The following is a 22,813-nucleotide window of genomic DNA, read 5'->3' as shown; positions in this document are numbered from 1 at the left end:
AATGCACCACGAGTACTAGCACCACTCCACCAAATTCTAAGTTTTTTTCTTGGATTTTTGTTAAACTTAAAAATTTAGGCTGGGCACAGTGGCTCATGCCTGTAATCCCAGCACTTTGGGAGGCTGAGGTGGGTAGATTACCTGAGGTCAGGAGTTCGCGACCCGCCTGACCAATATGGTGAAACCCCATCTCTACTAAAATACAAAAATTAGCCCGACGTAGTAGCAGGTGCCTGCAGTCCCAGCTACTCGGGAGGCTGAGACAAGAGAATTGCTTGAACCTGGGAGGTGGAGGTTGCAGTGAGCCGAGATGATGCCACTGTATTCCAGCCTGGGCAACTGAGCGAGACTCCATCTTAAAAAAAAAAAAAAAAAGACTTAAATATTTAAAGAAATGTTACAAAAGCCACAGGTGATGACCAACCAGCTCAATGACAATCCCAGTGACGAGCCTAGCTTGTATCATTATGAGCAAGGTCAATATTCCCTTCCAAAGAAACCAACCAGGGTCTTCTTTATCACAGATTGAAACATTTAGGAGTTGGCCAAGATATGAGGCAAATTCACTTAATTTGGTTTAACTTAATTCTGCCCCAAGCTGTGCAGAAGCTGGGCATATGAACATTACTGCATCCCCAAATCTCCTCAGAACTCACAGAACTCACAGGGTAAAAGTTCCTAATGCATATAGCACTGAGTGGGGACACAGAGAGGAGTGATAATTTTCAACAGGGGAAGTCAAGGTAAATTGGCTTTGCAGCTGGAGTGAAGAGTTCTTAAACTGTAGTGCCCATACGGATCCCCTGGGGAGCTTGTCAAGCATGAAAATGGGGAGGCCGCATGAGAATCACCTGGAAGGCTTAAGCATGAAAATGTATGGGCCCCACTCCCAAAGATGGTAATTTTAGTAGGTTTGATTTAGAGCCCTCCAAATCTTCATTTTGAAAACAAACTCTGTCCCTACTTCTGAAGTGGGTGATCCTCAGAACCTACACGGTTCTAAGGTTTTCATCTACAAGTCTCTCCATGTGTAGGGCTGTAAATATAGACCCAGAAAGATGAGAAGGCTGTTTCTATGTTCATGCCCATGATGCTGAAAGTTATTTCCCCAGATTCCCTTTGGGGTCTAGGAAATTCAAAAAGAATGGTCATGGAGGTCTGCGAGTGAGGGAATGTGGGGAAGGAAAGCGCTGTCATTCATCCTTAGGGCCTGCTCTTTGTAGACCTGAGGGCTGTCCTAGATTCTCCGCGCCCTGATCTATGGATTGGGATTCCACACCAAATACTCTGGTTTTAGGGTTCTTCTGTCAAATTCACTGTCCTTTAGCTCAAGGCATCAGGTGACAATAGACATATTTAAAGAAGGAAAGGCCCTGGTATAAACACACCTGATAGCAATAACTTAAGCTTACCTTGAGACTGACCCTGTATAGCAGACACACCTGCATGTGGTTCGGAGTTTCAAGCTAAGGAATCCGGGAATGGCCAACCCAGAGGGTCATTCCTTATCTATGAGAAACAGCTTAGCCCCTAGCCCATCCCAGGAAACATGGGCTGTATGACGTCCTTTGTTTTGGGTTAAGGTTGCTAGGTGGAGATTGTTAGGGAGAGGGTCCTAAGTGAATATAAAATGCATGTCTTTGCAAGCGTTTGCAGTTCTGTCCAGCTCTTGCCATTGGACTACACGCAAAGGGGTTCTCCTGTCCAGCCCGCTGCCACTGGACTCTCCCCTATATGTAAGTCCCCAGTAAAACTCAGTGTCTCATTTGTCAGTTCTGGGTCTGCTCTTCATCCTTCTGAAACTGGTGTCTTTCCCATTGGAGTCAATAAGTGTTTGGCCCAACATTCCGAATCGGTTTGGCCAAGTTGTTATAAACTATTGGCCCTCAAGGCCAAACCAGGCATGCCTAAGTGATCTGCTAAATTGGACACAGGGTTTTTGTTTTGTTTTAAATTGAATTTGAATGCTTTTGGGCATTATATATTCATTCTGCAGTTGGCCAGAGGCCTCACCACCTCCTTTTGTGTTATGCCTGAATGATGCACATTTTAAAATAATTCCTGGCTGGGCACGGTGGCTCACACTTGTAATCCCAGCACTTTGGGAGGCCAAGGTGGGTAGATCACAAGGTCAGGAATTCAAGACCAGCCCGGCCAATATAGTGAAACCCCATCTCTATTAAAAATACAAAAATTAGGCAGGCGTGGTGGCGGGCACCTGTAATCCCAGCTACTCAGGAGGCTGAGGCAGGAGAATCACTTGAACCCGGGAGGCGGAGGTTGCAGCTAGCTGAAATTGTGCCACTGCACTCCAGCCTGGGCAACAGAGTGAGATTCTGTCTCAAAACGACAGCAACAACAAAAAAAAAACAACAACTAAATTCCTGCTTTGCTCCTGTAGGCATTTGACTTTGAGAAACCTGGGCCACATGCTAAATTTGAATCCATGTACTGGATTAGTTCCAGTGTCTGAGCTAGGCATGAACTCAGGAAGACAAGAGTGCATTGGTGTTAGAGAGAAAGGAAAATCCAGGAGGGTCTGTGCATCTGGAAGCACAAGGAATACAGGGCAAGCTTCCCCTAGTGCCAGGAGTCCAAAGCTAAGATAAAGGGTGGAGGAAGCCCAGCAGATCCCCCGAGCTCTGCCTGCTTTTGGGATCCTATGACCCAGAGTAGGAAAGAGAAGCCCTCCATCTTGGACATGCAGCCATCACCCATCATTCCTGCTCCTAAGGGTGCTAAACTGGCCCAGCAGCCTATTTACTGTTCCAAATGATAGTTTTTCAAGCTTTGGTGACAATCACAGCTAGCTCCTAACCTTTTTGCTTGTGCCACTTACCATCCCTGAAATACTTCCTCTTTCTACCCGTTTCTACCTCATTCCTCTAAGCACTTCAAGATCCAGCTTAAACCCCCAACTCCTCTGGAAGCTTTCCCTGATCAATTTCACCAGTGTAGACAATCTCTCCCTCCTCTCAATTTACTACCTACTCTACTTATAAATGACTTATTTCCATCTGCCTTGAATCATTCCTTATATCTCTTATGTGTATAAATTTCAGCTTCTTAATCAGACTGTCAACTCCTAGAGAGAAGGTACCATGCTTCAATTCTTATTGCCTGGATTCCTTAGAGAACACTACAGTACCTGAAATGTGTCACTAATTCACTGAGTAATTATCCCCAGTAGCATCAGGGAACAGCTGCACAGAACTCTCTCACAAAGCATACACAGCAACTGGAAGCTTCTAAGAAAGTCAGATAAATGTGGAAACACCATCCTGGCAATTCCCTAGCATCATACTTTCATAGATTCCCTGTGTCCATTCAGTTATTCAGTAAAAATGTTGCCTTTGATTCATGTACTTGTAGAAGAGAAAATTATTAAGTAATATAAGGGCCTTCCTTCAATTAGGCTATAAAACCGAAAGTAAACAAATGGAAAGATTCCTCAATAGCAGGAATCTTTGTGTAGGAATAGCAGGAATCCGTAGTCAGTGGAGTGGTGGCCCCCAAAAGATGTCTACCCAGAACCTGTAAACGTGACCGTATTTGGAATAAGGGTCTTATAGATGCAATTAAAGATCTCAAGATAAGATTACCATGGAGTATCCAAGTAGGCCCTAAATCCAATGATAAGTATCCTTATAAGAAGAGGAGAAGGCAAAGAGAATTGAAGAGGACACTGAGGAGAAGGCCATGTGCAGACAGTTGGAGGCAGAGGTAGAGTTATGCAGCCACAAGCCAAGGAACACCTGCAGCGCCACCCCCACCCCCTACAAAACTAGAAGAATGCAAGAAAGCATTCTCCCCTTTAGCCTTCATAGGGAGCATGACCTTGCTGACACCTTGAGTTCAAGCTTCTGGACGCCAGAACTGTGGGAGAATAAATTTCTGTTGTTTTAAGATACGCAACTTGGGTTGATTCATGACAGCAGCCCTAGGAAAACAACATAGCAATGAAGAAGGATCGCGGATGGGAATGGGTGGGCAGGGAAGAATATCATTGCACTGAATTTCAAAGATCCCAACCTCAGCATCCATTGAGAGAGGAATGAGCCTTTTCATAATCTCTGCCATTGTCTGTTTGTCTAGAAAAGCTTCTGCAAGGTCATTATTTCCTCAGAGATGCTCATGATTCAGATTTAAGCTAGATACTTTCTCTTGGATCCTGGGGTTACATTCCAGTAAGATGGGACCAGATAATCCTGAAATGCAGAACAAACGATCTGCTTCCAAGAACCTAGCTCTATTTATCAAAGAGCACCTGCTGTGTTAAACAAATTGGCTGGTCCAGCTAATTACAAAGGAGGCAGGGGCTACCACCACAGAGTCATGGGTGGTAGCACTATCTAAATGTGACCAGACAAGCTTTTTTGATCTGGGCTCTAGGAACTCTATTTAAAGTCTCTGTTTTCATTTGCTCACTGACTGTAATTTACACATAAGTCAACTCTTGCTATTTTTCCCGTCTAGTTAGGTTCGTAAGGAGGAATACATTTGCAAATGTTCCAAACACGAGGCACACACAGCAACACTTTTCATATGATTGTTAGAAGCCGTTCACATCAGTCTGTAATCCTTATTCAAAGCTTACTAACAAAAGGAGCTGGAAAAAATCACTAGAGGTTGGTGACACGAGGCATTTGCTTGCGTAAAATGGACATGGGTCATGTAGGAAATTGTGTTTATTTTTCAGAGATGCACAATCATGTATTTAGGGGTGATATGTCATGATGGCTACAATTTGCTCCGGACCATTGCAGCAAAAAATATATGAAGCAAATGTGGCAAAATATTAACCATTAAATCAAGGCAATGGAAATATGGGTGCTCAAGGCATATTTCTTTGTATCCCATAGGTTTAAAAAGCATCAAAAAAAAAAAAAATAACATGGATATAAATGTTTTATACATAGGGTTTTGTTTTTGGGGTTTTTTTTTTTTTTGCTGATACTATACCTGTTTTCAGGTATAGAGACTGTCTCAATAAAGGGACGATGCCTGCTTGCAATTATAAATACCCAACAGAGGCAGCAGATCTATGCGTACAAATTCTATTCTTAACTGCTCTTCAGTTCTATTTACAGAAGGAAGAGAAGTTACATCTATTGAGGAAAAAGAGTACCCCAAAAAAAGCAGCACTGGCACTGAAGCAGGAAAAAAATGCCTTGTTGAGAAAGCACTGCATCTGTTAATATGTGGCTTTTTTGTCAAGTCACAGACAGCTAAGCATGCCGCTTTAAACTGCTGGCAGGGCGCTTTGTCCAAGTGCATCTAGTGTGTGTAGAATTTATTCCTCTAAATGGATATATCAGCTAGGGAATGGACTTGGGTCCCACCCCCAACGTACTAGGCACATAAACAGACACAGGCACGGACAGAGAGGGGACTCACAGTTCCGAATACAGGAAGTGCAGGTTGCCCACATTGTCAATGTAGTTAGCAGGACTGAGCCAAGGCAAGACCAGCAACAGAAGCGCCTTCATTCTCCGAGCAGGGTGCTGCCTTCTCCCTGGCCACCTTCTGTCAGCTACAAGGGCCCAAACCAGCCAAGCTCCTTCAAGCAAACCTTGCCATGCCCCCACAATCAGTAGATCATAAAGAATTTGACTGAGAACCTTTAGATTAAGCCACGTTAATAAATCACGGGCCCGTAAGAAGATTATGCTCTCTGATTCTCAGATAAGAGGATGTAGGAATGCAAGGAGCCACCATGGTTGGCGAGAGAGCTTAGGCTGAGAGCAGGCAGGCTGATGCCCAGGAAAGGAACCAGCCCCTCCTGCAGGATGCGGACTGGTTCTTAGGAAGCAGCTGGTACATTTACATCACCGGCTGGGAGCAGACAGGCTGGGAGTTAAAGTGTGTTGGAAGAGGGCATGAGCATGGCACATTCAGACCCCACGTGTGAATAATTAAACAATGAAAAGCTGCCCTCCAGTTTGCTAGAGCGACACTGTAAGAAATTCCCATCTTTGGAGCAGCCTGGAGATCTGAGCTTAAAGCAAGCATTCAGATATTATAATACAGGAGCGGCTGAAACATGAACCGACCCCACCTTCCTCCAGCACTGTATGTATATTTAGAGTACGATTTAAAACATTTCACCGATCACCGTCTTGACTACACTGACATATGAAAGAGATGCGACAGTGACAGCTTCCTTGCTAATTTTGAAAATTGGCTCTAGAGAAGAATAGGCTGTGCCATTCTCTGTCAGAATAACAAAGAGCCTGGATAGACATAAAGTTCTGTCAAAACAACGTACAGGTTCCTGTTTGGTGAGGAAATGAGTCACTCCATTCTTCCTTCTCCCTGGGGGGATTGAATTGAGCTCTGAAACCAGCTGTATGACCCTTGCTGTTTCATTTAAGCTCCCAAGCCTCAGTCACCTTCCCTTTGAAATGGCGCTAATTATGCCTTACCTGCCTGGTTTGTCAGGGACTAGGCCACCTCCCCTCTTCCAGCTTTAAGACCTGGGATTTGAGACTGCGCTACCGGCCTCAACACTAAGACTTCTTTGCAGGCCTAAGCTCTGGAATGCCACAGAAGCCCCCAGGACGCTCTCTTACCCCATATTCAAGAAGATTAAATTCCATTTTGCCAACTCAAGACCAGAATCTTAATAGAAATGGCTCAAAGGGATAATTACATTCATCACATTAATGACAGCCAAGCCGTGATAGCAAACTCCACTCCACAAGAAGAAGACCAGAGAAAAGTCTACAGGGTGAGGCCAATTGCGATGAACTGTGTAGTCATTAGGAATTTGGCATCAGTGGCAGGGCTAAAAGAGTTTAAATACAGAAGACTCTCAGAATGTGCAGATTGAATTTCTACAGTTTACAGTGGAGGTGAACAACCTTGATAAAACATGGGATGTAATCATTCATAATTTTGTTGAGGTCCAAATTGGAATTCTATTCTCTGTAAGGCTGCTCTGCAAGAGTGAGTCAGAGCTCATGGAAAGCAGTAGAAAGGAAGTTAGGTTTGATATTTAGGTGCTGGGGTTAGAGAAGCTTGAGATTAGAGTTCTAGCTCTGCCTTATACTAGCTGTATGACACTGGGCATGTTTGCTTAACCTTTCTGAACCTTCATGTCCTCCCCTGTAAAAGAAAGACAATAGTAATAGTGCTTAACTCAGAGTGCTGGTAAGAAGGTGAAATGAGGCAATGCCCATAAACAACAAAGGGCTTAATGAGTATTAGCTTAAGGTTATTGTATTTTATTTTTTTCAGAGATGGGGGTCTTGCTCTGTCACCCAGGCTGTAGTGCTATAGCACAATTATACCTCACTGCAGTGGTGAACTCCTGAGCTCAAGCAATCCTCCTGCCTCAGCCTCCCAAGTAGCTGGGACTACAAGTGCATGCCACCACGCCTGGCTGAAAAAAAAAAAAAAAAATTAAATCTTTTTCAGAGATGAGGGTCCCTCTATGTTACCCAGGCTGGTCTTGAACTTTTGGTCTCAAGCGATATTCCTGCCTCAACCTTCAAGTAGCTAGGATTATAGGTGTGAGCCGCTGCACCTGGTCCACTGTTGCTAACAACTATCAGCGATAGTGAATGAACCTACCTGGAAGCTTAACGTCTATCTCCAAGAGGCTTTGTTATTCTTTTCTTATCCCTTCTTTCCTCCTATACTATTAGGGAAGTGACATGTTATAGTCTTATCCTAAATATGGAGTTTCACAAAGTCCTGAAACATACTCTTCTTGGATGTCTAAGACCTCCTGTATAGATCAGAATTCTTAAGTAGCATGATGTATTATAAAGGTTGTGGACTTCATATTGGTATTGGATTGTATTTCTGACGATCTTGGACATGTCAGATTGCTTCTGACATTTGATACATCTTTTATTAAAAAAGGATGCCTGCCCATTCACCACCTTGCATTTAAAGGGGATGAAATTAATTAATGTGACTGCAATATAAACATTAACGTAAGGTTTTCTGTTGTTTTTTTATGTCACTATTGCAATCGCTGCTGGTTGCCTATGAAATATTTAATCTCCCCTTCTTCATTGTAACAGAACCCAGGTTTTGTTTATTCTGGTACTACACATAGACTGTCTCACAGATGGGCAGCAGTATAACACAATAGTGACTAATGAGGTGTAAGTAGAAATTACTGTGTAAGGCATCGCAGAAAGCTCTTTAAAGGGAGGTGTCTCCATTGGCACATCGTATTTTTCCCTGCCTGCCTAATTCTTTCTGCCTGGAACTTGTACATGACACTGAAACATGCAGCCATTTTGAGACTGTGAGGTGACAAACTTGAGGATGAAAGCTAAACCGATTCCTGCTGGCATCATGTCATGGCAAAATCATAGTAATCCTTGGCTTCCCACCCCTAGGCTTTGTGCTACACAAGAAAAACAAAACTTCTACCTGGTTAAACCAATATAACATAATTTTCTATTACCTGCCATCCAATGTAATCCTAATTAATACAATCCCTTGGGGCTAAAACCCTATCTCAAATGGACAGAGATTGCTCCATGGCTTCCTTGCCAGTAAACAGCCCTAACTCTAATCCTTGCCCTATTCTTTGCCTGGCTGTCCTATTTATCCTTAAATGTTATCTCAGATATCACTGATCATCTCCTATTTTCTTGTTTCTTTTCTCTTCACTAAACAGGGTTTATTTAGGGGCCAGGAAAATGTTGGGTTCAGAGTTAGAAGGTCGCAGTAAGGTTGTATGTCAAAGCACAATTATTATGAGATGTTTAGTCCGGCTGAAATGACCAGCAAGACTAGTACATGCCTACTTTTCATAGGTAGTCCCCTGTATTTCTTTTCTTTTCTTTCTTTTTTTTTTGAGATGGAGTCTCACTCTGTCACCAGGCTGGAGTGCAATGGGGCGATCTTGGCTCACTGCAACCTCTGCCTCCCGGGTTCAAGCGATTCTCCTGCCTTAGCCTCCTGAGTAGCTGGGACTACAGGCACGCACCATGATGCCCAGCTAATTTTTGTATTTTTAGTAGAGATGAGGTTTCACCATGTTGGCCAGGATGGTCTTGATGTCTTGATCTTATGATCTGCCCACCGCAGCCTCCCAAAGTGTTGGGATTACAAGCCACTCTGCCTGGCCCTCCCTGTACTTCTTCTTTCAATAAAGTCTTCCCCACTTTGTAGACAGCTAGCTGTGTGGTCCTGAACACACTACCCTGGATGGAAGTAAAGGTCAACAGAGGTTCCAGGGTAGACCTTTGGAGAAGAAACTCCCAGGACATTGGATGCAAAGTTAATCAGGAAAATATTCCCGGCCAGCCTTCAGCCACGTGTGTCTTAGGCCAATTGCATCACGTTTTTATTCATGGCTCTTTTCAAATTATTGAACAATGAACTCTGTATTCATACTAGTAAATACTTGAGGAGGGTCAGTTTTATTATCTTCCATTTTTAGAAAATAAAAGAGTAGGTGCAGCAAACCACCATGGCACACATACACCTATGTAACAAACCTGCACGTTCTGTACGTGTATCCCAGAACTTAAAAAAAAAAAAAGAAAAAGAAAAGGAAAAAGGAGAGAAAGTAAAGGGCAAAGTGACTTGTCCTATGAAACTATTCACGTGTGTTTTCAACTTCTTTCTTTTACCTTTCAAAGGTCATTTCCTTAGAGGCAGAAATCACAACTTATTTTTCTTTAATTTAGGGTCTGACCCTATTGTGAATCCTTGCTAAATACTGTGTATGCAGATGATGAAATTACACAATGAAAATGTGGTCTTGAGCCTAAAATAAGTCTCGTTCAGGATCAAGAAGTAAAAGCTTGGCTTCCACACATACTGTCATTGAAAGTCTGGGTCAAGAGAGATGAGCAGATGGGCCGTCTGCAGGGGCCCCACTACATACTGGTAATGGCCTCCAGTTAGGAAGGCTGCCATTCAACTCAATAAGTCCATCTCCCCCTGGGAATTCTCTACAGTAGACCCACGTGATGGGAGTCTGTAAGCATCTAAGAGGGCAGAAATCAACAGAATTAGCCAGAAGGTTCCAACTGCTAGCTCCAAACTCAGATTTATTCCCATACAAGAGCTCTCTAGTCTGAAAGCAGAAACAGTTGTCCAAGTAATCAATGATCTAGCCAGTCATGCATACCTACAGCCAGTCCTAAATGTTTTACTCAAGTATTTATATTTAGTAGACAAATATTATTTACAAATGAAACGCATTCTGGAGAAAACAGGCAGCAGTTGTTTAAAGATGTGATGCTGTTTGCCTGTACCCTGACTTAAGTCTCCTGTTGGGTAACAGGTGCAGAATTTTCAGTTAGACAGAAAGCATAAATTCAGGGGATTATTGTACAGCAAGGTGATTATAGTTAATAACAATGTATTGTGCAGTAGAAAATTACTGAGTACATTTTAAGTGTTTTCATCACAAAAATGGTACATATATGAGGTAATGCATGTCGATTGGCTTGCTTTAGCCATTTCACAATATATACATATTTTAAAACATCATATTGTACACCATAAATATATACAATATGTACATGTCAATTGAAAAAATAAAATTTGGGCCTGGTGCAGTGACTCAAGCCTGTAATCCCAGAACTTTGAGAGGCCAAGGCAGATCACGAGGTCAGGAGATCGAGACCATCCTGGCTAACATGGTAAAAACCTGTCCCTACTTAAAATACAAAAAATTAGCCAGGCATGGTGGCAGGCACCTGTATTCCCAGCTACTCGGGAGGCTGAGGCAGGAGAATGGCATGAATCCGGGAGGCGGAGCTTGCAGTGAACCGAGATCACGCCACTGCACTCCAGCCTGGGTGACAGAGTGAGATTCCATCTCAAAATAAATAAATAAAAAAAATGTAAAACAATTATATTTAGATGCATATTTATTGAATAAAGTAATGTTAAAGATCAAGCAAACCAATGCAAAATTTATAAACAAAAGCTATGACAAGACTCCCGTACAAGCGGCCACCAGCTTGGAGGCCTCACAGAGAAAGGTAAACACTTGCCTCTTAGTTTTCTAAATTCAAGAGACTCCAGAGGTATTAACTACTTCTTAGGTATTCTTCTTAATATCCCTTCTAAGGGGAGGAAGAGGGGGCCTACTGGCCCATTACAGGCCCAAAGCCCAAGAGAGATCCACAGTCTGGTTCTAGGTTAGCTTCAAATTCTTCTTTTTTTTTTTTTTTTTTGAGACAGAGTCTCACTCTGTCACCCAGGCTGGAGTATAGTGGCATGACCTCAGCTCACTGCAACCTCCGCCTCCCAGGTTCCAGCGATTCTCCTGCCTCAGCCTCCTGAGTAGTTGGGATTATAGGCGCCCGTCACCACGCCTGGTTAATTTTTGAATTTTTGGTAGAGACGGGGTTCACCATTTTGGTCAGGCTGGTCTTGAACTCCTGACCTCGTGATCCGCCCGCCTTGGCCTCCCAAAATGCTGGGATTACAGGCATGGGCCACCGCGCCCAGGCAGGTTAGCTTCAAATTCTTAATCCTTGCCAATAAAACGTCCAGGGGGTGGGAGGCGAAGGACTGTATATATTAGGCATATGGTGACTAATACATACAACATATTTTTGGAAATGTTTTCAACCTACTTAGGAAGCAGAAGTGTGGAGTCTTGAGAGCATGTGTTGAGGCCCACGCCTCCCTGATGTGGGGGCGTCCTCTCCAGAGAGCTGCTGTGGGCGCCTGTGAAGGACTCACTCAGAGGGTGCAACTTAAAAAGGTGACTCACTTTCAGTTTTGGGTTCTCTCCTCACTGCCGTTTTCCAAACATGCATCTCATTATCAGCTGAGTGTTCTTCAAGACTCTATCTCGGCCTTCCTTGAGGTGTGTGTGGGTCACACAGGCTGCATGGGCTAAGGGTGAATGAAATTCCCAGTCTGCTTCAGGCAGCTGAGGGGTACCTGTATCATCTTTCTCCTGAAGACCTCACAGATTTCCGACAGTCTCCTCCTAGCCCTTCCCCTTCCCCACCTCCCTTCTGGCCTAACCCTCGGATCCATCTTCTCCCTATTTTTAGAAGCACTCTCAGCCCCAAAACAGTCCTGGATGAGGGAATGAGGAGGAGTGGCTGGGTTTTGACTTTCTCCCCAGAGGATGCCTCCAATACTGTCTTCTCTCTCCCCACTCTTACTCCTGGGGTGGGCAGAATAATTATTCCCCAAAGATGTCCATCTCCTAATCTTCAGAACCTCTGAGTATATCACTTCATATGGCAAAAGGGACTTTGCAGATGTAATTAAGAATCTTTTTTTTTTTTTCTTTTTTTTTTGAGATGGAGTCTTGCTCTGTTGCCCAGGCTGGAGTGCAGTGGTGCAATCTTGGCTTACGGCAGCCTCTGCCTCCCGGGTTCAAGTGATTCTCATGCCTCAGCCTCCCAAGTAGCTGGGATTGTAGGCTTAGGCCACCATGACTAGCTAATTTTTATATTTTTAGTAGAGACAGGGTTTCACTATGTTAGCCAAATTGGTCTCAAACTCCTGATCTCAAGTGATCTGCCCGCCTCCACCTCCCAAAGTGCTGGGATTACAGGTGTGAGCCTCCATGCCCCACATAAATGAAGAATCTTGAGATGAAGGAGCCATCTTGGATTATCCAGGTTGGCCCAAGGTAATCACATGAGTTCTTATAGGAGGGAGGCAGGAGGCTCAGAGTCACAGAAGGAGATGTGAGGATGGAAGCAGAAGCCAGAGAGAGCCTGGAAGATGCTATGCGGCTGGCTCTGAAGATGGAAGAAGGGGCCATGAGCCAAGGAAGATAGGCAGCACTAGAAGCTGGAAGAGGCAAGGAAAGGGATTCTGCCCTGAAGCCAACAGGAATGCTACCCTGCTGACACCTCAATGTTAGTCCACCGAGACATATGTTAGACTTCTGACCCTCAAAACTGTATGATAACAAATTTGTTTTTTCTTTTTTTGAGACAGTCTCTCTTTGTCACTTAGGCTGGAGTGCAGTGGCGCATCACAGCTCACTTCAACCTCAACTCCCAGGCTCAAGCAATTCTCCCACCTTAGCCTCCTGAATCACTAAAACTGCAGGCACACATCACCAGGTCTAATTTTTAAATTTTTTATAGAGATGGGGTCTTGCTATGTTTTCCAGGCTGGTCTCAAGATCCTGGACTCAAGTGATCCTCCTGCCTCAGCCTCTCAAAGTGCTAGGATTACAGGTGTGAGCCAGTGCACCCAGTAATTTGGTTTGTTTTAAGTCACTAAGTTTGTGATTTGTTACAGCAGCAACAAGAAATGAACACAGCTCCCCAGCACAAATGTACAGCTGCAACATACCAGGAACACGGGACCATGGTGAGGGTGGAGGGAGCTCTACTGGGTTCTTTCTCCTCCTTGTTCCCCTCATCCCCCTGCCCAGTGTGGCCCCACTCTTGAACATGGCTCTGTGCCAACTCCTGTTGGCATCTACCTCGCCTTTGACTCCAGACCTACTTCTTTCCCACCAACGTCTCTCATACCTAGGCAAAACTTTCAGCAAAGGTCACAAATAGACTACCCTACCTATTCCTCCTTTAACCACATCTACTTCTGAAGAATGAGGGAGGCAGGGCATCCTAGTTTAAACACCAGCAATAACAGCTGCAACCCAAAAACCTGAGGTAGAAGCATCTGGCTCAATATCTTGGGGAGAAAAATGAATTCACTGACATAATGAGTATGGCAAACACATGCTAAGCATTACACCCAGGCCATTGCTTTTGATACAAACTTCCATGTTAGAGAATACATGCAAGTCCCAAAAGACAAAGACTCAGATTCATGACCTAAGGTATGTAACCTTTAAAAAAAAAAATACCTGCACCTGCCTCCTGCCCTTGTCAAGACAGGAACCAGGATAAACACCAGCTTCCAAATTTCCTGTTACAAAATAATTGTGGTATGATCGTTCACCCTTTATTAAGCACTTTAAATGTTCTCATACCCAGGGACATGACAATGTAAGTGGACAAAATAAGAGGCAGCCAGATGGAACAGGTGATGTTAGCCATCAGCAGCGGCAATCACACCAGAATTCTGCCACCAGTGTGGGTGCGGTGTGTGGGTGGGTGTGTGCGTGCATGCACAACTTAGCAACTTGGCCACAAAGTTAGCAGAACAAATTGCTTGGAGGACAAAAATTTCCTAAATTTCTCCTTTTAAAACTTAATTGAGAACACCTCACACCTTCTCAAAGGACAGTTGTGCCTTGTCAATTCCAATATAGAGGAAATTCTAATAATCAAGGGTCAAACTGGGGCACCTTTTTTTCTGTAAGTGAAAAAGCAAGCAGCGCCTATCAGGAAATACTTCTGGGACCCATGAGCCTCAGAGAAAGCTGCTCATATGCCCTCTCTGGCATATTTCACATTTCACAACATACACACATGAGATGAGCTGGTCGCAAAAAGACAAATACCATATGATGTCATTGACATGAAGCACTTAGAGCATATTCATGGAGACAAAAAGTGGAATGGTGGCTGCCAGGGACTGGGGGAAGGTGGAATGGGGAGTTTGTGTTTAATGAATATGGAGTTTCCATTATGGAAGACGAAAAATTTCTAGAGATGGATGGTGGTGATAGTTGCACAATACATGAAAGTACTTAATACCACTGAACTGTATACTCATAGTGGTTAAAAATGGTAAACTTTATGTTACATTTTATTACAATTAAAAAAAAATCCCATAAACACACACACACAACACAACTCCACCAAATGCTATTTCCTCACACTGAACCATGACCATAAACACCTATGTGTTTTTGTATTTTGAATGGATCATTTTGTTGGTTGCAGCCCCTCAGGAGACTGGGGGGTGGAGGGGTCCAGCTGTCCCCCTTGGGGGCGGGGCTTCCCAGCTCACTGGTGAGGGACCTACCTGGTTTGAAAGTGATGCTCGAGGTCGCAGCGCTGCAATACCTGGGCGCAGTGCTCCCTAAATGGGCAGGTCACCAGCAGCTTGTTGAGGAGTTTGTTGACCAGGATGCTGGACTTCTTGCAGTGCTGCAGAACCAGAGACTTGCGGTCCATGGGGCAGAAGTCCTTCTCCACCAGGAAGTTGGTGAGGCAGAGGGTGCAGTAGGTGTGTCCACATGGAGTGTCCAGGGGGTCCAGCAAAGCCTGCAGGCAGATGTGGCAGATGAGGTCATCATCCACATCCTCCGGGTAGCTGTAGAAGTGGTTTTCCTCCAGGGAGTGGGCTTGGCCGCACACGGCACACAGGCCTTCAGGGTCATTGGCAGACTCTGGCTGGTTCATGGTCGATTGGAGAGCAGTATAACAGGAAACTCAGTCACACAGTATTTCCTCAGGAGCAAGTCGAGATCTAGGAGCCATCCACACACCTAAAAGAGAACAAGAAGGCTCACTTTTGCCTCCCAGCACATGAAAGACTTATGCTTATGGTAGACATGAGACAGTGCTGCCAGTGCATGGCGAATTGAGCTACGATTCAGAAAGCCATGGTTTAATGTCCACTCTGGAGTAACTGACAGGACCTTGGGCAAGCCCCACGGCCTCCTCGTGCCTCTGTTTTTCCACACATGCCAGTAGGAATAATGTTCACCTTTAACATCCTCACATTGGTGTGGTAAGAATCATTTGGAAAGTATCTGGGAAATGCCTAAAGTAACTCCAAAAAATGTAATTTGTTAAGAAAATTAAATAGATCAGTGATGTATAAAATTCTTGTCAGATCAGGACAAGAAAAAAACAAAACAAAACAGTTAATACTGTGACGGCTCTTATCTTTCTTCCCCATCTTTCTCCCAAACTCAGAAAATGTAGGAGATCAGAGCTTTCAACTAAGTCATCTGAGAGGAAATAGTGTCGTTGAGCCTTTCATATTTTCACTATGATAAATGCACTGTTGTCTCCTGTATGCATTTTACTCAGTTGGTCATTAGTGGCTAAGTGGGCTCTGGACACATTGTCTGGGTTCAAATCCCACCACTACGGGCCAGTGATTTCAGACTCTGTTTTCACATCTGTAAAATGGGGATAATCACAGGCTATTTCATAGAACTCTTGTGGGGATGAAATGAGATATGATACATAAAGCTCTTAGATTTGCATTTACTACATACTAGGCACTCAATAATTCTTACATGTATTTGTTACTGAATTCATTGTCTCTGGTCTAGCTCTGTTAGCTCAGAAACTGAAAGCTAGAGCTCCTATAAGGTGCCTTTAAGCTTTGTTCTAATAGGATTCTTTTATTCCATTAGATATTTCTTTCTTTTTTTTTTTTTAGACGGACTCTTGCTCTGTTGCCCAGGCTAGAGCACAGTGGCACGATCTCTGCTCACTGCAACTGCTGCCTCCCAGATTCAAGTGATTCTCCTGCCTCAGCCTCCCGAGTAGCTGGGATTACAGGCGCATGCCACCATGCCTGGCTAATTTTTGTATTTTAGTAGAGACAGGGTTTCGCCATGTTGACCAGGCTGGTCTTGAACTCCTGGCCTCAAGAGATCCACATGCCTTGGCCTCTCAAAGTGCTGGGTTTACAGGTGTGAGACCCCATGCCCAGCCTAGATATTTCTTTTAAACAGTAGAATACTATTGCAATACATGTTTTCCTTTAACATAGATAGGAGTCAACAATAATGAAGTTTTTCAACATGCTTGCTTTGCATCTAGGAAGTCTCTTGGGTGAACAGTCAATAAATAGTTTTCAAGCACCAGCTCTGAGCTAGGTTGTGAGTTGGATATGCAGACCTTTGAGAGAGACTTAAAGGATATGCTTCTGCCCTCAGGGAGTCCCCATTCCAGAGGTGACATGGAGACGCACACAAGTAGGACCCCAGTGCAAACTAGGGCCGTGGGTCAACTTTCATGGTGATTAAGAATCTCGCCTCGGGACCAGGCCCGCTTTTGGCTGCATCGACTGGGGATCGTTGGCACCAGGTATGTGCATCTGGGACCGACCCCCTGGGCTGGCTAATCAAGGAGGAAGCAGCAGCAGTATCTGCTGTGGGGGCTGCAGCTCTGTACCTGCATCATCCTGGTGATAGTCACAGTAGCCAAGTGGGTTTCTTGGGGGCCCAGCTTCCTCCAGAGGTGGCAGCAATGGCCCAGCTACTAGGGGACCTAAACAGGAGCACGTTCAGAAAATTGCTGAAGTTTGTGGTCAGCAGCCTGCAAGGGGAGGACTGCCGAGAGGCTGTGCAGTGTCTTGGGGTCAGCGCCAACCTGCCAGAGGAGTGGCTGGGTGTCCTGCTGGCAGGCATGCACACGCTGCTCCAGCAGGCCCTCCATCTGCGCTCCACCAGTCTGAAGCCCAACACCTTCAGGGACCAGCTCCAGGAGCTCTGCATCCCCTAAGACCTGGTCGGGGACTTGGCCAGCATCGTATTTGGGAGCCAGCGACCCATCCTTTATTCTGTGGCCCAGCAGCCAGGGGCCTGGCTGCCCCATGTTGCTGACTTTCAGTGGTGGGTGGATGTGACAATCTCCACCAGTGCCCTGGCTCACTCCCTGCAGCTGAGCGTCCTGATGCAGCCGAAGCTTTCAGATGGGTTAGTATACCGCTTCGAGGTCCCCATAGACCGCTTCCCCATAGACCGCTTCGAGGTCCCCATAGCCAAGTTCCAGGAGCTGTGGTACAGCATGGCCCTGGTCCTAAAGGAGATGGCAGATCTGGAGAAGAAGTGTGAGTGTGGCCTGCAGGACTGACCCCTCACATGACCAGTCCCATTCAGGTCAGGCTTGGACAGGCACCTCAGAAGGTACCAAAGTGCAGCTGATTCTTCCCAGGACAGTCCTGCCCTTCCCATGAGGCAGGCTCTTCATCCAGGTGCTTTTGTAGATCTTGTATTTTAGGTTGGGCATTTTCATTCTTCTGCCTTAAATCCCTGACCTCACAGAGCTAACATTCTAGTGGGGCTGAGGGGAGGAGAAATATTATAAAATAAATAATAAAAATTTTTTTTGAAAAAGAAACTTGCCTCTTCCCTTAGCCCCAACTCAACTTTCCTCTTTTCCAAAAGTAAAAGACCTTATGCTTTCCACAAGAACATAAAGACACGTGAATAACCTAACAGGAAATTAGCCACATTTGGAAAGAGCCCAGCAGTCATAAACTGTAGTATATCTCTTTTCTTTTCCAAATAAAGTCAGAGGTTGTTTGTACAAACATAGACTTATCTCAAAAAGAAAATACATTGACTTCAGGCTTTCATTGAGTCAGCTTTGTTGTTTACATTTCTGTACTGCAGAATGCCTGAGAGGACACTCTAGTGAAGAGGTTGCTGGTAAATGCCCTTAATATAAAAACATTTAGAAATTGTAGCATTTTATTTAGCATCGATAGGACCACAGAAGGCAAAAAAAGAGGGTACAGGAGGGGGTGAAGTTGTTTCAAGGAAATCTGTGCAGCTGCTAATTGTCCTCAAGGCTGTTAGAAAGTACTGGAATCTCACAGGATATACTTTAAGTGACACCAGAAACAGTTGAAAAACAAACATGAAAATGGAAATGGGCCATGCGAAAGATTATCATCTACCATCTATAGAGGAAAACAAGGCGCACACAGGATGAACTAAAGCTCTCGGTCTTTTAAAGCTTCTCTGTAGTGTTTGGCCATATAGTCCCACATGCTACGGTCTTGGTTATTCTTTCTCATGATGCTGTAGGGGAAGATAAATTCGGGCTGCAGTGTGGTCATACCACTGAAAATACAACTTCATGTTTCTGGGCCATTCCCTTATTGGTGAAATAGTGGCATTGGACCAGATTTTCGTTTTTCAAACTGTGCTGTAGAAGTCATCAGATGCTTCCAGATCTTCCAAGGGAATGGAGATACGAGGAAACCAAGGGGGAGCTTTGCCTACTCCTCCAGCTCTGCCATTATTATTATTATTATTTTTAAATGGGGGTCTCACTATGTTGACCAGGCTGGTCTTGAACTCCTGGCCTCAAGCAATCCTCCCATCTTGGCTTCACAAAGTTCTAGGGTTACAGACATGAGCCACCACACCCAGCCTGCCATTATTTCCTTAATGCATCAGGTTCCTCTTAATATTCTGTTCAAAGAATACTAGCTTTTAAAAAAACTTGCAAACTGCCAGACTAGATCGTGTGCAACAGTCCCTTCTAGAAATAGAGTTCTATGATTCTGTGCTAATCAAGTGGGGTTTTTATGTTTTGTTTTGTTTTTGATGATTAGATGTTTGGGGGAAATCCTTTTTTCATCTAACAGTTCTTTGAACATTTACCATGTGCCAGGCACTGTGCTAGGGGCCTTATATTACAGTATATTACGTTCTTCAATCCTCACAAATGTCCACAGTTTTAGTTAGTTAGTTTTTTGTTTGTTTTGTTCTGTTATGTTTTCAACAGATGAGGAAACTGAAATGCGGAGGGTACATAATTTGTCAATCACACCAAAAAAAGAAACAAAATGGGCAGGGGCTGTCTGACTCCAAGTTTCTGCTCCTACTTCCCTACTTTGTCTCCCAGCATCTTTCTTGATTATGGCTAGTCAGAATCCCAATAATGTAACTCATTAAATACAAGACACCCAGGAAATTAGAAGGCTTTAAATCTCTTCAGGCTCCATTGCAAGTAGAATCATGTGTCGCTTAATGATGGTGGTATGTTCTGAGAGGTGCATTGTTAGGTGATTCGGTCCTTGGGTGAACATCAGAGAGTGTATTTGCACACACCTTCATGGTATAGCTGACTATACATCATATAAATGTGTAGTCTATGGCTGTTACTGCAAATCTGTACAGTATGTAACTATACCGAATACTGTAGGCAACTGTAACACAATGGTAAGTATTTATATATCTAAACATAGAAAAGGTACAGTAAAAACAGTATTTAAATCTTATGGGATCACCATCATATGTGGAGTCTGTCATCGACCAAAACGTCATTATGGGGTCCAGGACTGTAGATATGTCAAAGATCTCTGAAGAAAAAGATTCCTTGATTTCACTGAGTGCTGAAGCAGAATGAATGGAGGGGGTAAGCAAAAATGGCAGATTTAGTTCCAACTCCAATTTTCTTTTATCTTTTCCCTTCCTTTCTTTTTCTTTCTGAGAGCAATTTGAATTCCCTGGCACTTACCCATGTGGATAAACCAAATTCTTAATATAATGTTAATGTAAACACTGCTGTAAATATTTTCTGACTTTATTTTAGACTAAATAAAGGCTACATGAATAGAAACAGATTATGAGATAATTGACTGAACAAGCAGTTTTGGCTCTAAGGGAAAGAACCAGGTAGACTTAAAAAATATGATTAATAGCTCCCTGCTAGTTCTTATTTGCAGTGTATAGCTTATAAACATGTTTGATGTATCATGTTTTCAGACATATCAGAGCCTTGCTGGTGAATGGAGAAGAAATTATCAAAACTCATTAAGCCTTAAAAGGTAAACTAGTTTCTCCCACCAAAAGTAAGAGAGAGGGCCTGTCAGCTTTGTGTCCATGTAAATTTACTGAATGTATCAGCCATCAGCATCTCTGGCCCTGGATGAAGTAAGTAGACAGAGCTGTGATACGGTGTTTTGGCAGTTTAGAGTAAGAAAGAGTAGTGGAACGGATTGATTCCCTCCTTATGTACGTGTATCATGGGTAGGGTGGAAATCTTACACTTTTTTGGTATAACCCTGTTGTGCCTTAGGAATCACCCTTTCCTTCTTCCTTCTGATCTGGAATGGGACAGAGACCAGAGGTGACTTTTAGAGATATATGTAGCCAAAACCACCAATCTAGTGCTGAAAAGCACCCAGAAAAATAAAAAACCCCTTCTCTCTTTGCTCCTAATCCCTGCTTCCTTTCCTACCATTTTATTGACTAGCCTAAAACCTGTATAGAAGCTTCCCTGCCTAATTCTCAAATTTTGAACTTCCTGGATGACAACAAAGACACATACCAGAGCAAAAGCCAGTCGGTGCTGCCCGTAACCAAGAGGGTCGTTCAAGATCGTATGTCTACTGTCATCGCACTAGACAGATTTAAGAACAGCCTTTGGAATACAGCCTGTTTGGAAGTGGAAACATTTCTGCATCAGGTAACTCATCAGAACAACGGGATCCTTGGTGTGCTATTGTCCTGCTAATTCTCCTTTCAATGTACCCTGGCTGTATAGAAAATGGTTATAAGATACAGTTGCCAGAATAAACCACACACTCCACTAGAAAGACAATTGGATAAACATAACATTTGGCATGTGGCACTGATAATTTTACATGTTCTTCCCATTGAAAGGACAAGATTTGACCCTAAAGCATCTCTGAAATTGTTGCCTGAGTCAGTTTTCTAGTAATAGGCGGAGGATTCCGTATTATGAAAAAGAATCCTTCTTTATAGTCGCATGGTGGTGTGTCCTGCATTGGCACTTCAACCTTGTCAAAGATGAAACATTGTAGCCACAGACTCTGAGTCAAAAGGAAGGCTGACAGATGAGAAAGGCCTTTATTACTTTATAAAATAAATGATTCTGCCTTTGGATAGCTTTGATTTTAGAGGAAAAAGTCCACATAATGAGCAAAATTTTCCTTTCCTATACCTCACCTGCCCTTTCCACAAGTGCCACTGTTACTAGGAGCTCCTTAGAATATGTCTAACTTTTTAAGTCCTTTAATTATTTGAAGACAGATCTCATGTTCTCCCCCCGGGTGAGTAGCCTCAGGTTCAGTCAATATTTCTTCCACATTCAAATCTCTTCTGCAAGCTGCCCAATTGATCAGTGTCTCTCCTACAATGTACGGGTAGAATGAACTCCAAAACTCCAGGCCAGAGTGAAGTGAGGGAATCTGTTCCCTTGATGTGACTGCCAGACAGCCTGAGACTGCATCCACCTTCTTGTAGCAACAGCACACACTACTGCTGTTACTCGAGTGGGTAGAGCAGGAGACACTGCCCTGAGGCCTGGAGAAAACAATTCTTAGAGGTGGTGGAGGAGGTATATATCTTAAGAGTAAAAAGGTAGAAATGTAGAAGCTTTTAAAAACAAAAGCAATGGCTATGAATGCAGCTTAGAAAATGCAAAAATATGTAGTGGCATTAGGTGGATTTATATAAACAGAAGATAGTCTTCAGTGGCTAAACAGTTTGGTACTGGAACTCACAATGTATATCCAATCCTTAGAACCATTGCTATCTGGGGAATGTGGGGCTCTCTTATTTGTTTGTAAACATTCCTTTACTTTGATAAATCTCATTCCAAACTTTACCGACATAGTAAATAACACAAGAAAAGGGAAATGAAAACCATTTAAACAAATGATAAATCAGACATAATTTTTCCTACCCAGAAGTACAAATACTAAAGAATTTCCACTGAAATTCACAATAAATGAAAAAGTTAAAACAGTGACAGGCCACAAGCGACTGATGGAGAGGCAGTGGGAGGAAACGAAACCTGCAGCTCCAGGTGCTCCGTGTCCCCACCCCAACCCCAAAAGATGCACAAGTACTTGAAAAAGGAAAGTATCAAAGAGTTATACTGGTCACCCAGGACCATAACAGTCCCCTTATCCAGGGAAGGGTATCTGCTGAAGAATCTTGCTCATGAAAAATTCCTACTTTGCCATAGCATATGCAGAGAAATCCACTGAATACATTCCTAAGTAACAGATCTAGTGCTGCACTAAGCCATGTTGAGCCTGAGGCCAAAGGAAAAATGTATGTCCTGATATGTACATTTTTGTTTATTTTTCAATGGCTATTTTTAAAAAAATCATTAAGGAAGTTGAAAAATGTAGAAAACATGAAGAGTAGGTATATCAAAACTTAAAACATCAATTTAAGTTTAAATATTTTATTTATTTTCCAAACAATTTTAGAAATAGTTTTGCTTTCCTGGCTTTAAAGGAAACACACTCA

General features: G+C 43.5%; 2 protein-coding genes across 11 annotated transcripts in view; one reads left to right on the top strand and one right to left on the bottom strand.

Moving 5' to 3' along the window:
* LNX1 (ligand of numb-protein X 1) overlaps window positions 1–22,813 on the bottom strand; it is a 202,764-nt gene that overhangs the window by 101,339 nt on the left and 78,612 nt on the right. For 6 of the 10 annotated variants that reach the window (XM_005555290.5, XM_005555291.5, XM_005555289.5 and 3 more), the window contains one exon: window positions 14,851–15,316. In XM_005555290.5, the coding sequence (XP_005555347.2) occupies window positions 14,851–15,230 (380 nt within the window). In that variant the 5' untranslated portion in view covers window positions 15,231–15,316. Of the gene's footprint in view, window positions 1–5,397; window positions 5,747–14,850; window positions 15,317–22,813 lie in introns of those variants that run through there. The other 4 variants (XM_074040020.1, XM_074040019.1, XM_005555293.5 and 1 more) reach the window with 1 other exon arrangement.
* On the top strand, window positions 15,958–17,645 carry LOC102117253 (COMM domain-containing protein 5). Its single transcript, XM_015450473.4, is given in 5 exon segments — window positions 15,958–17,135; window positions 17,137–17,178; window positions 17,181–17,262; window positions 17,265–17,341; window positions 17,343–17,645. Coding segments are annotated over 5 exon segments (834 nt in total). The 5' UTR covers window positions 15,958–16,805.

The sequence above is a fragment of the Macaca fascicularis genome, chromosome 5, assembly GCF_037993035.2.
Source record: "Macaca fascicularis isolate 582-1 chromosome 5, T2T-MFA8v1.1".
Lineage (NCBI taxonomy): Eukaryota > Metazoa > Chordata > Mammalia > Primates > Cercopithecidae > Macaca > Macaca fascicularis.
The sequence above is the reverse complement of the archived record's forward strand: the minus strand, read 5'-3'. Positions and strand labels throughout refer to the sequence as shown.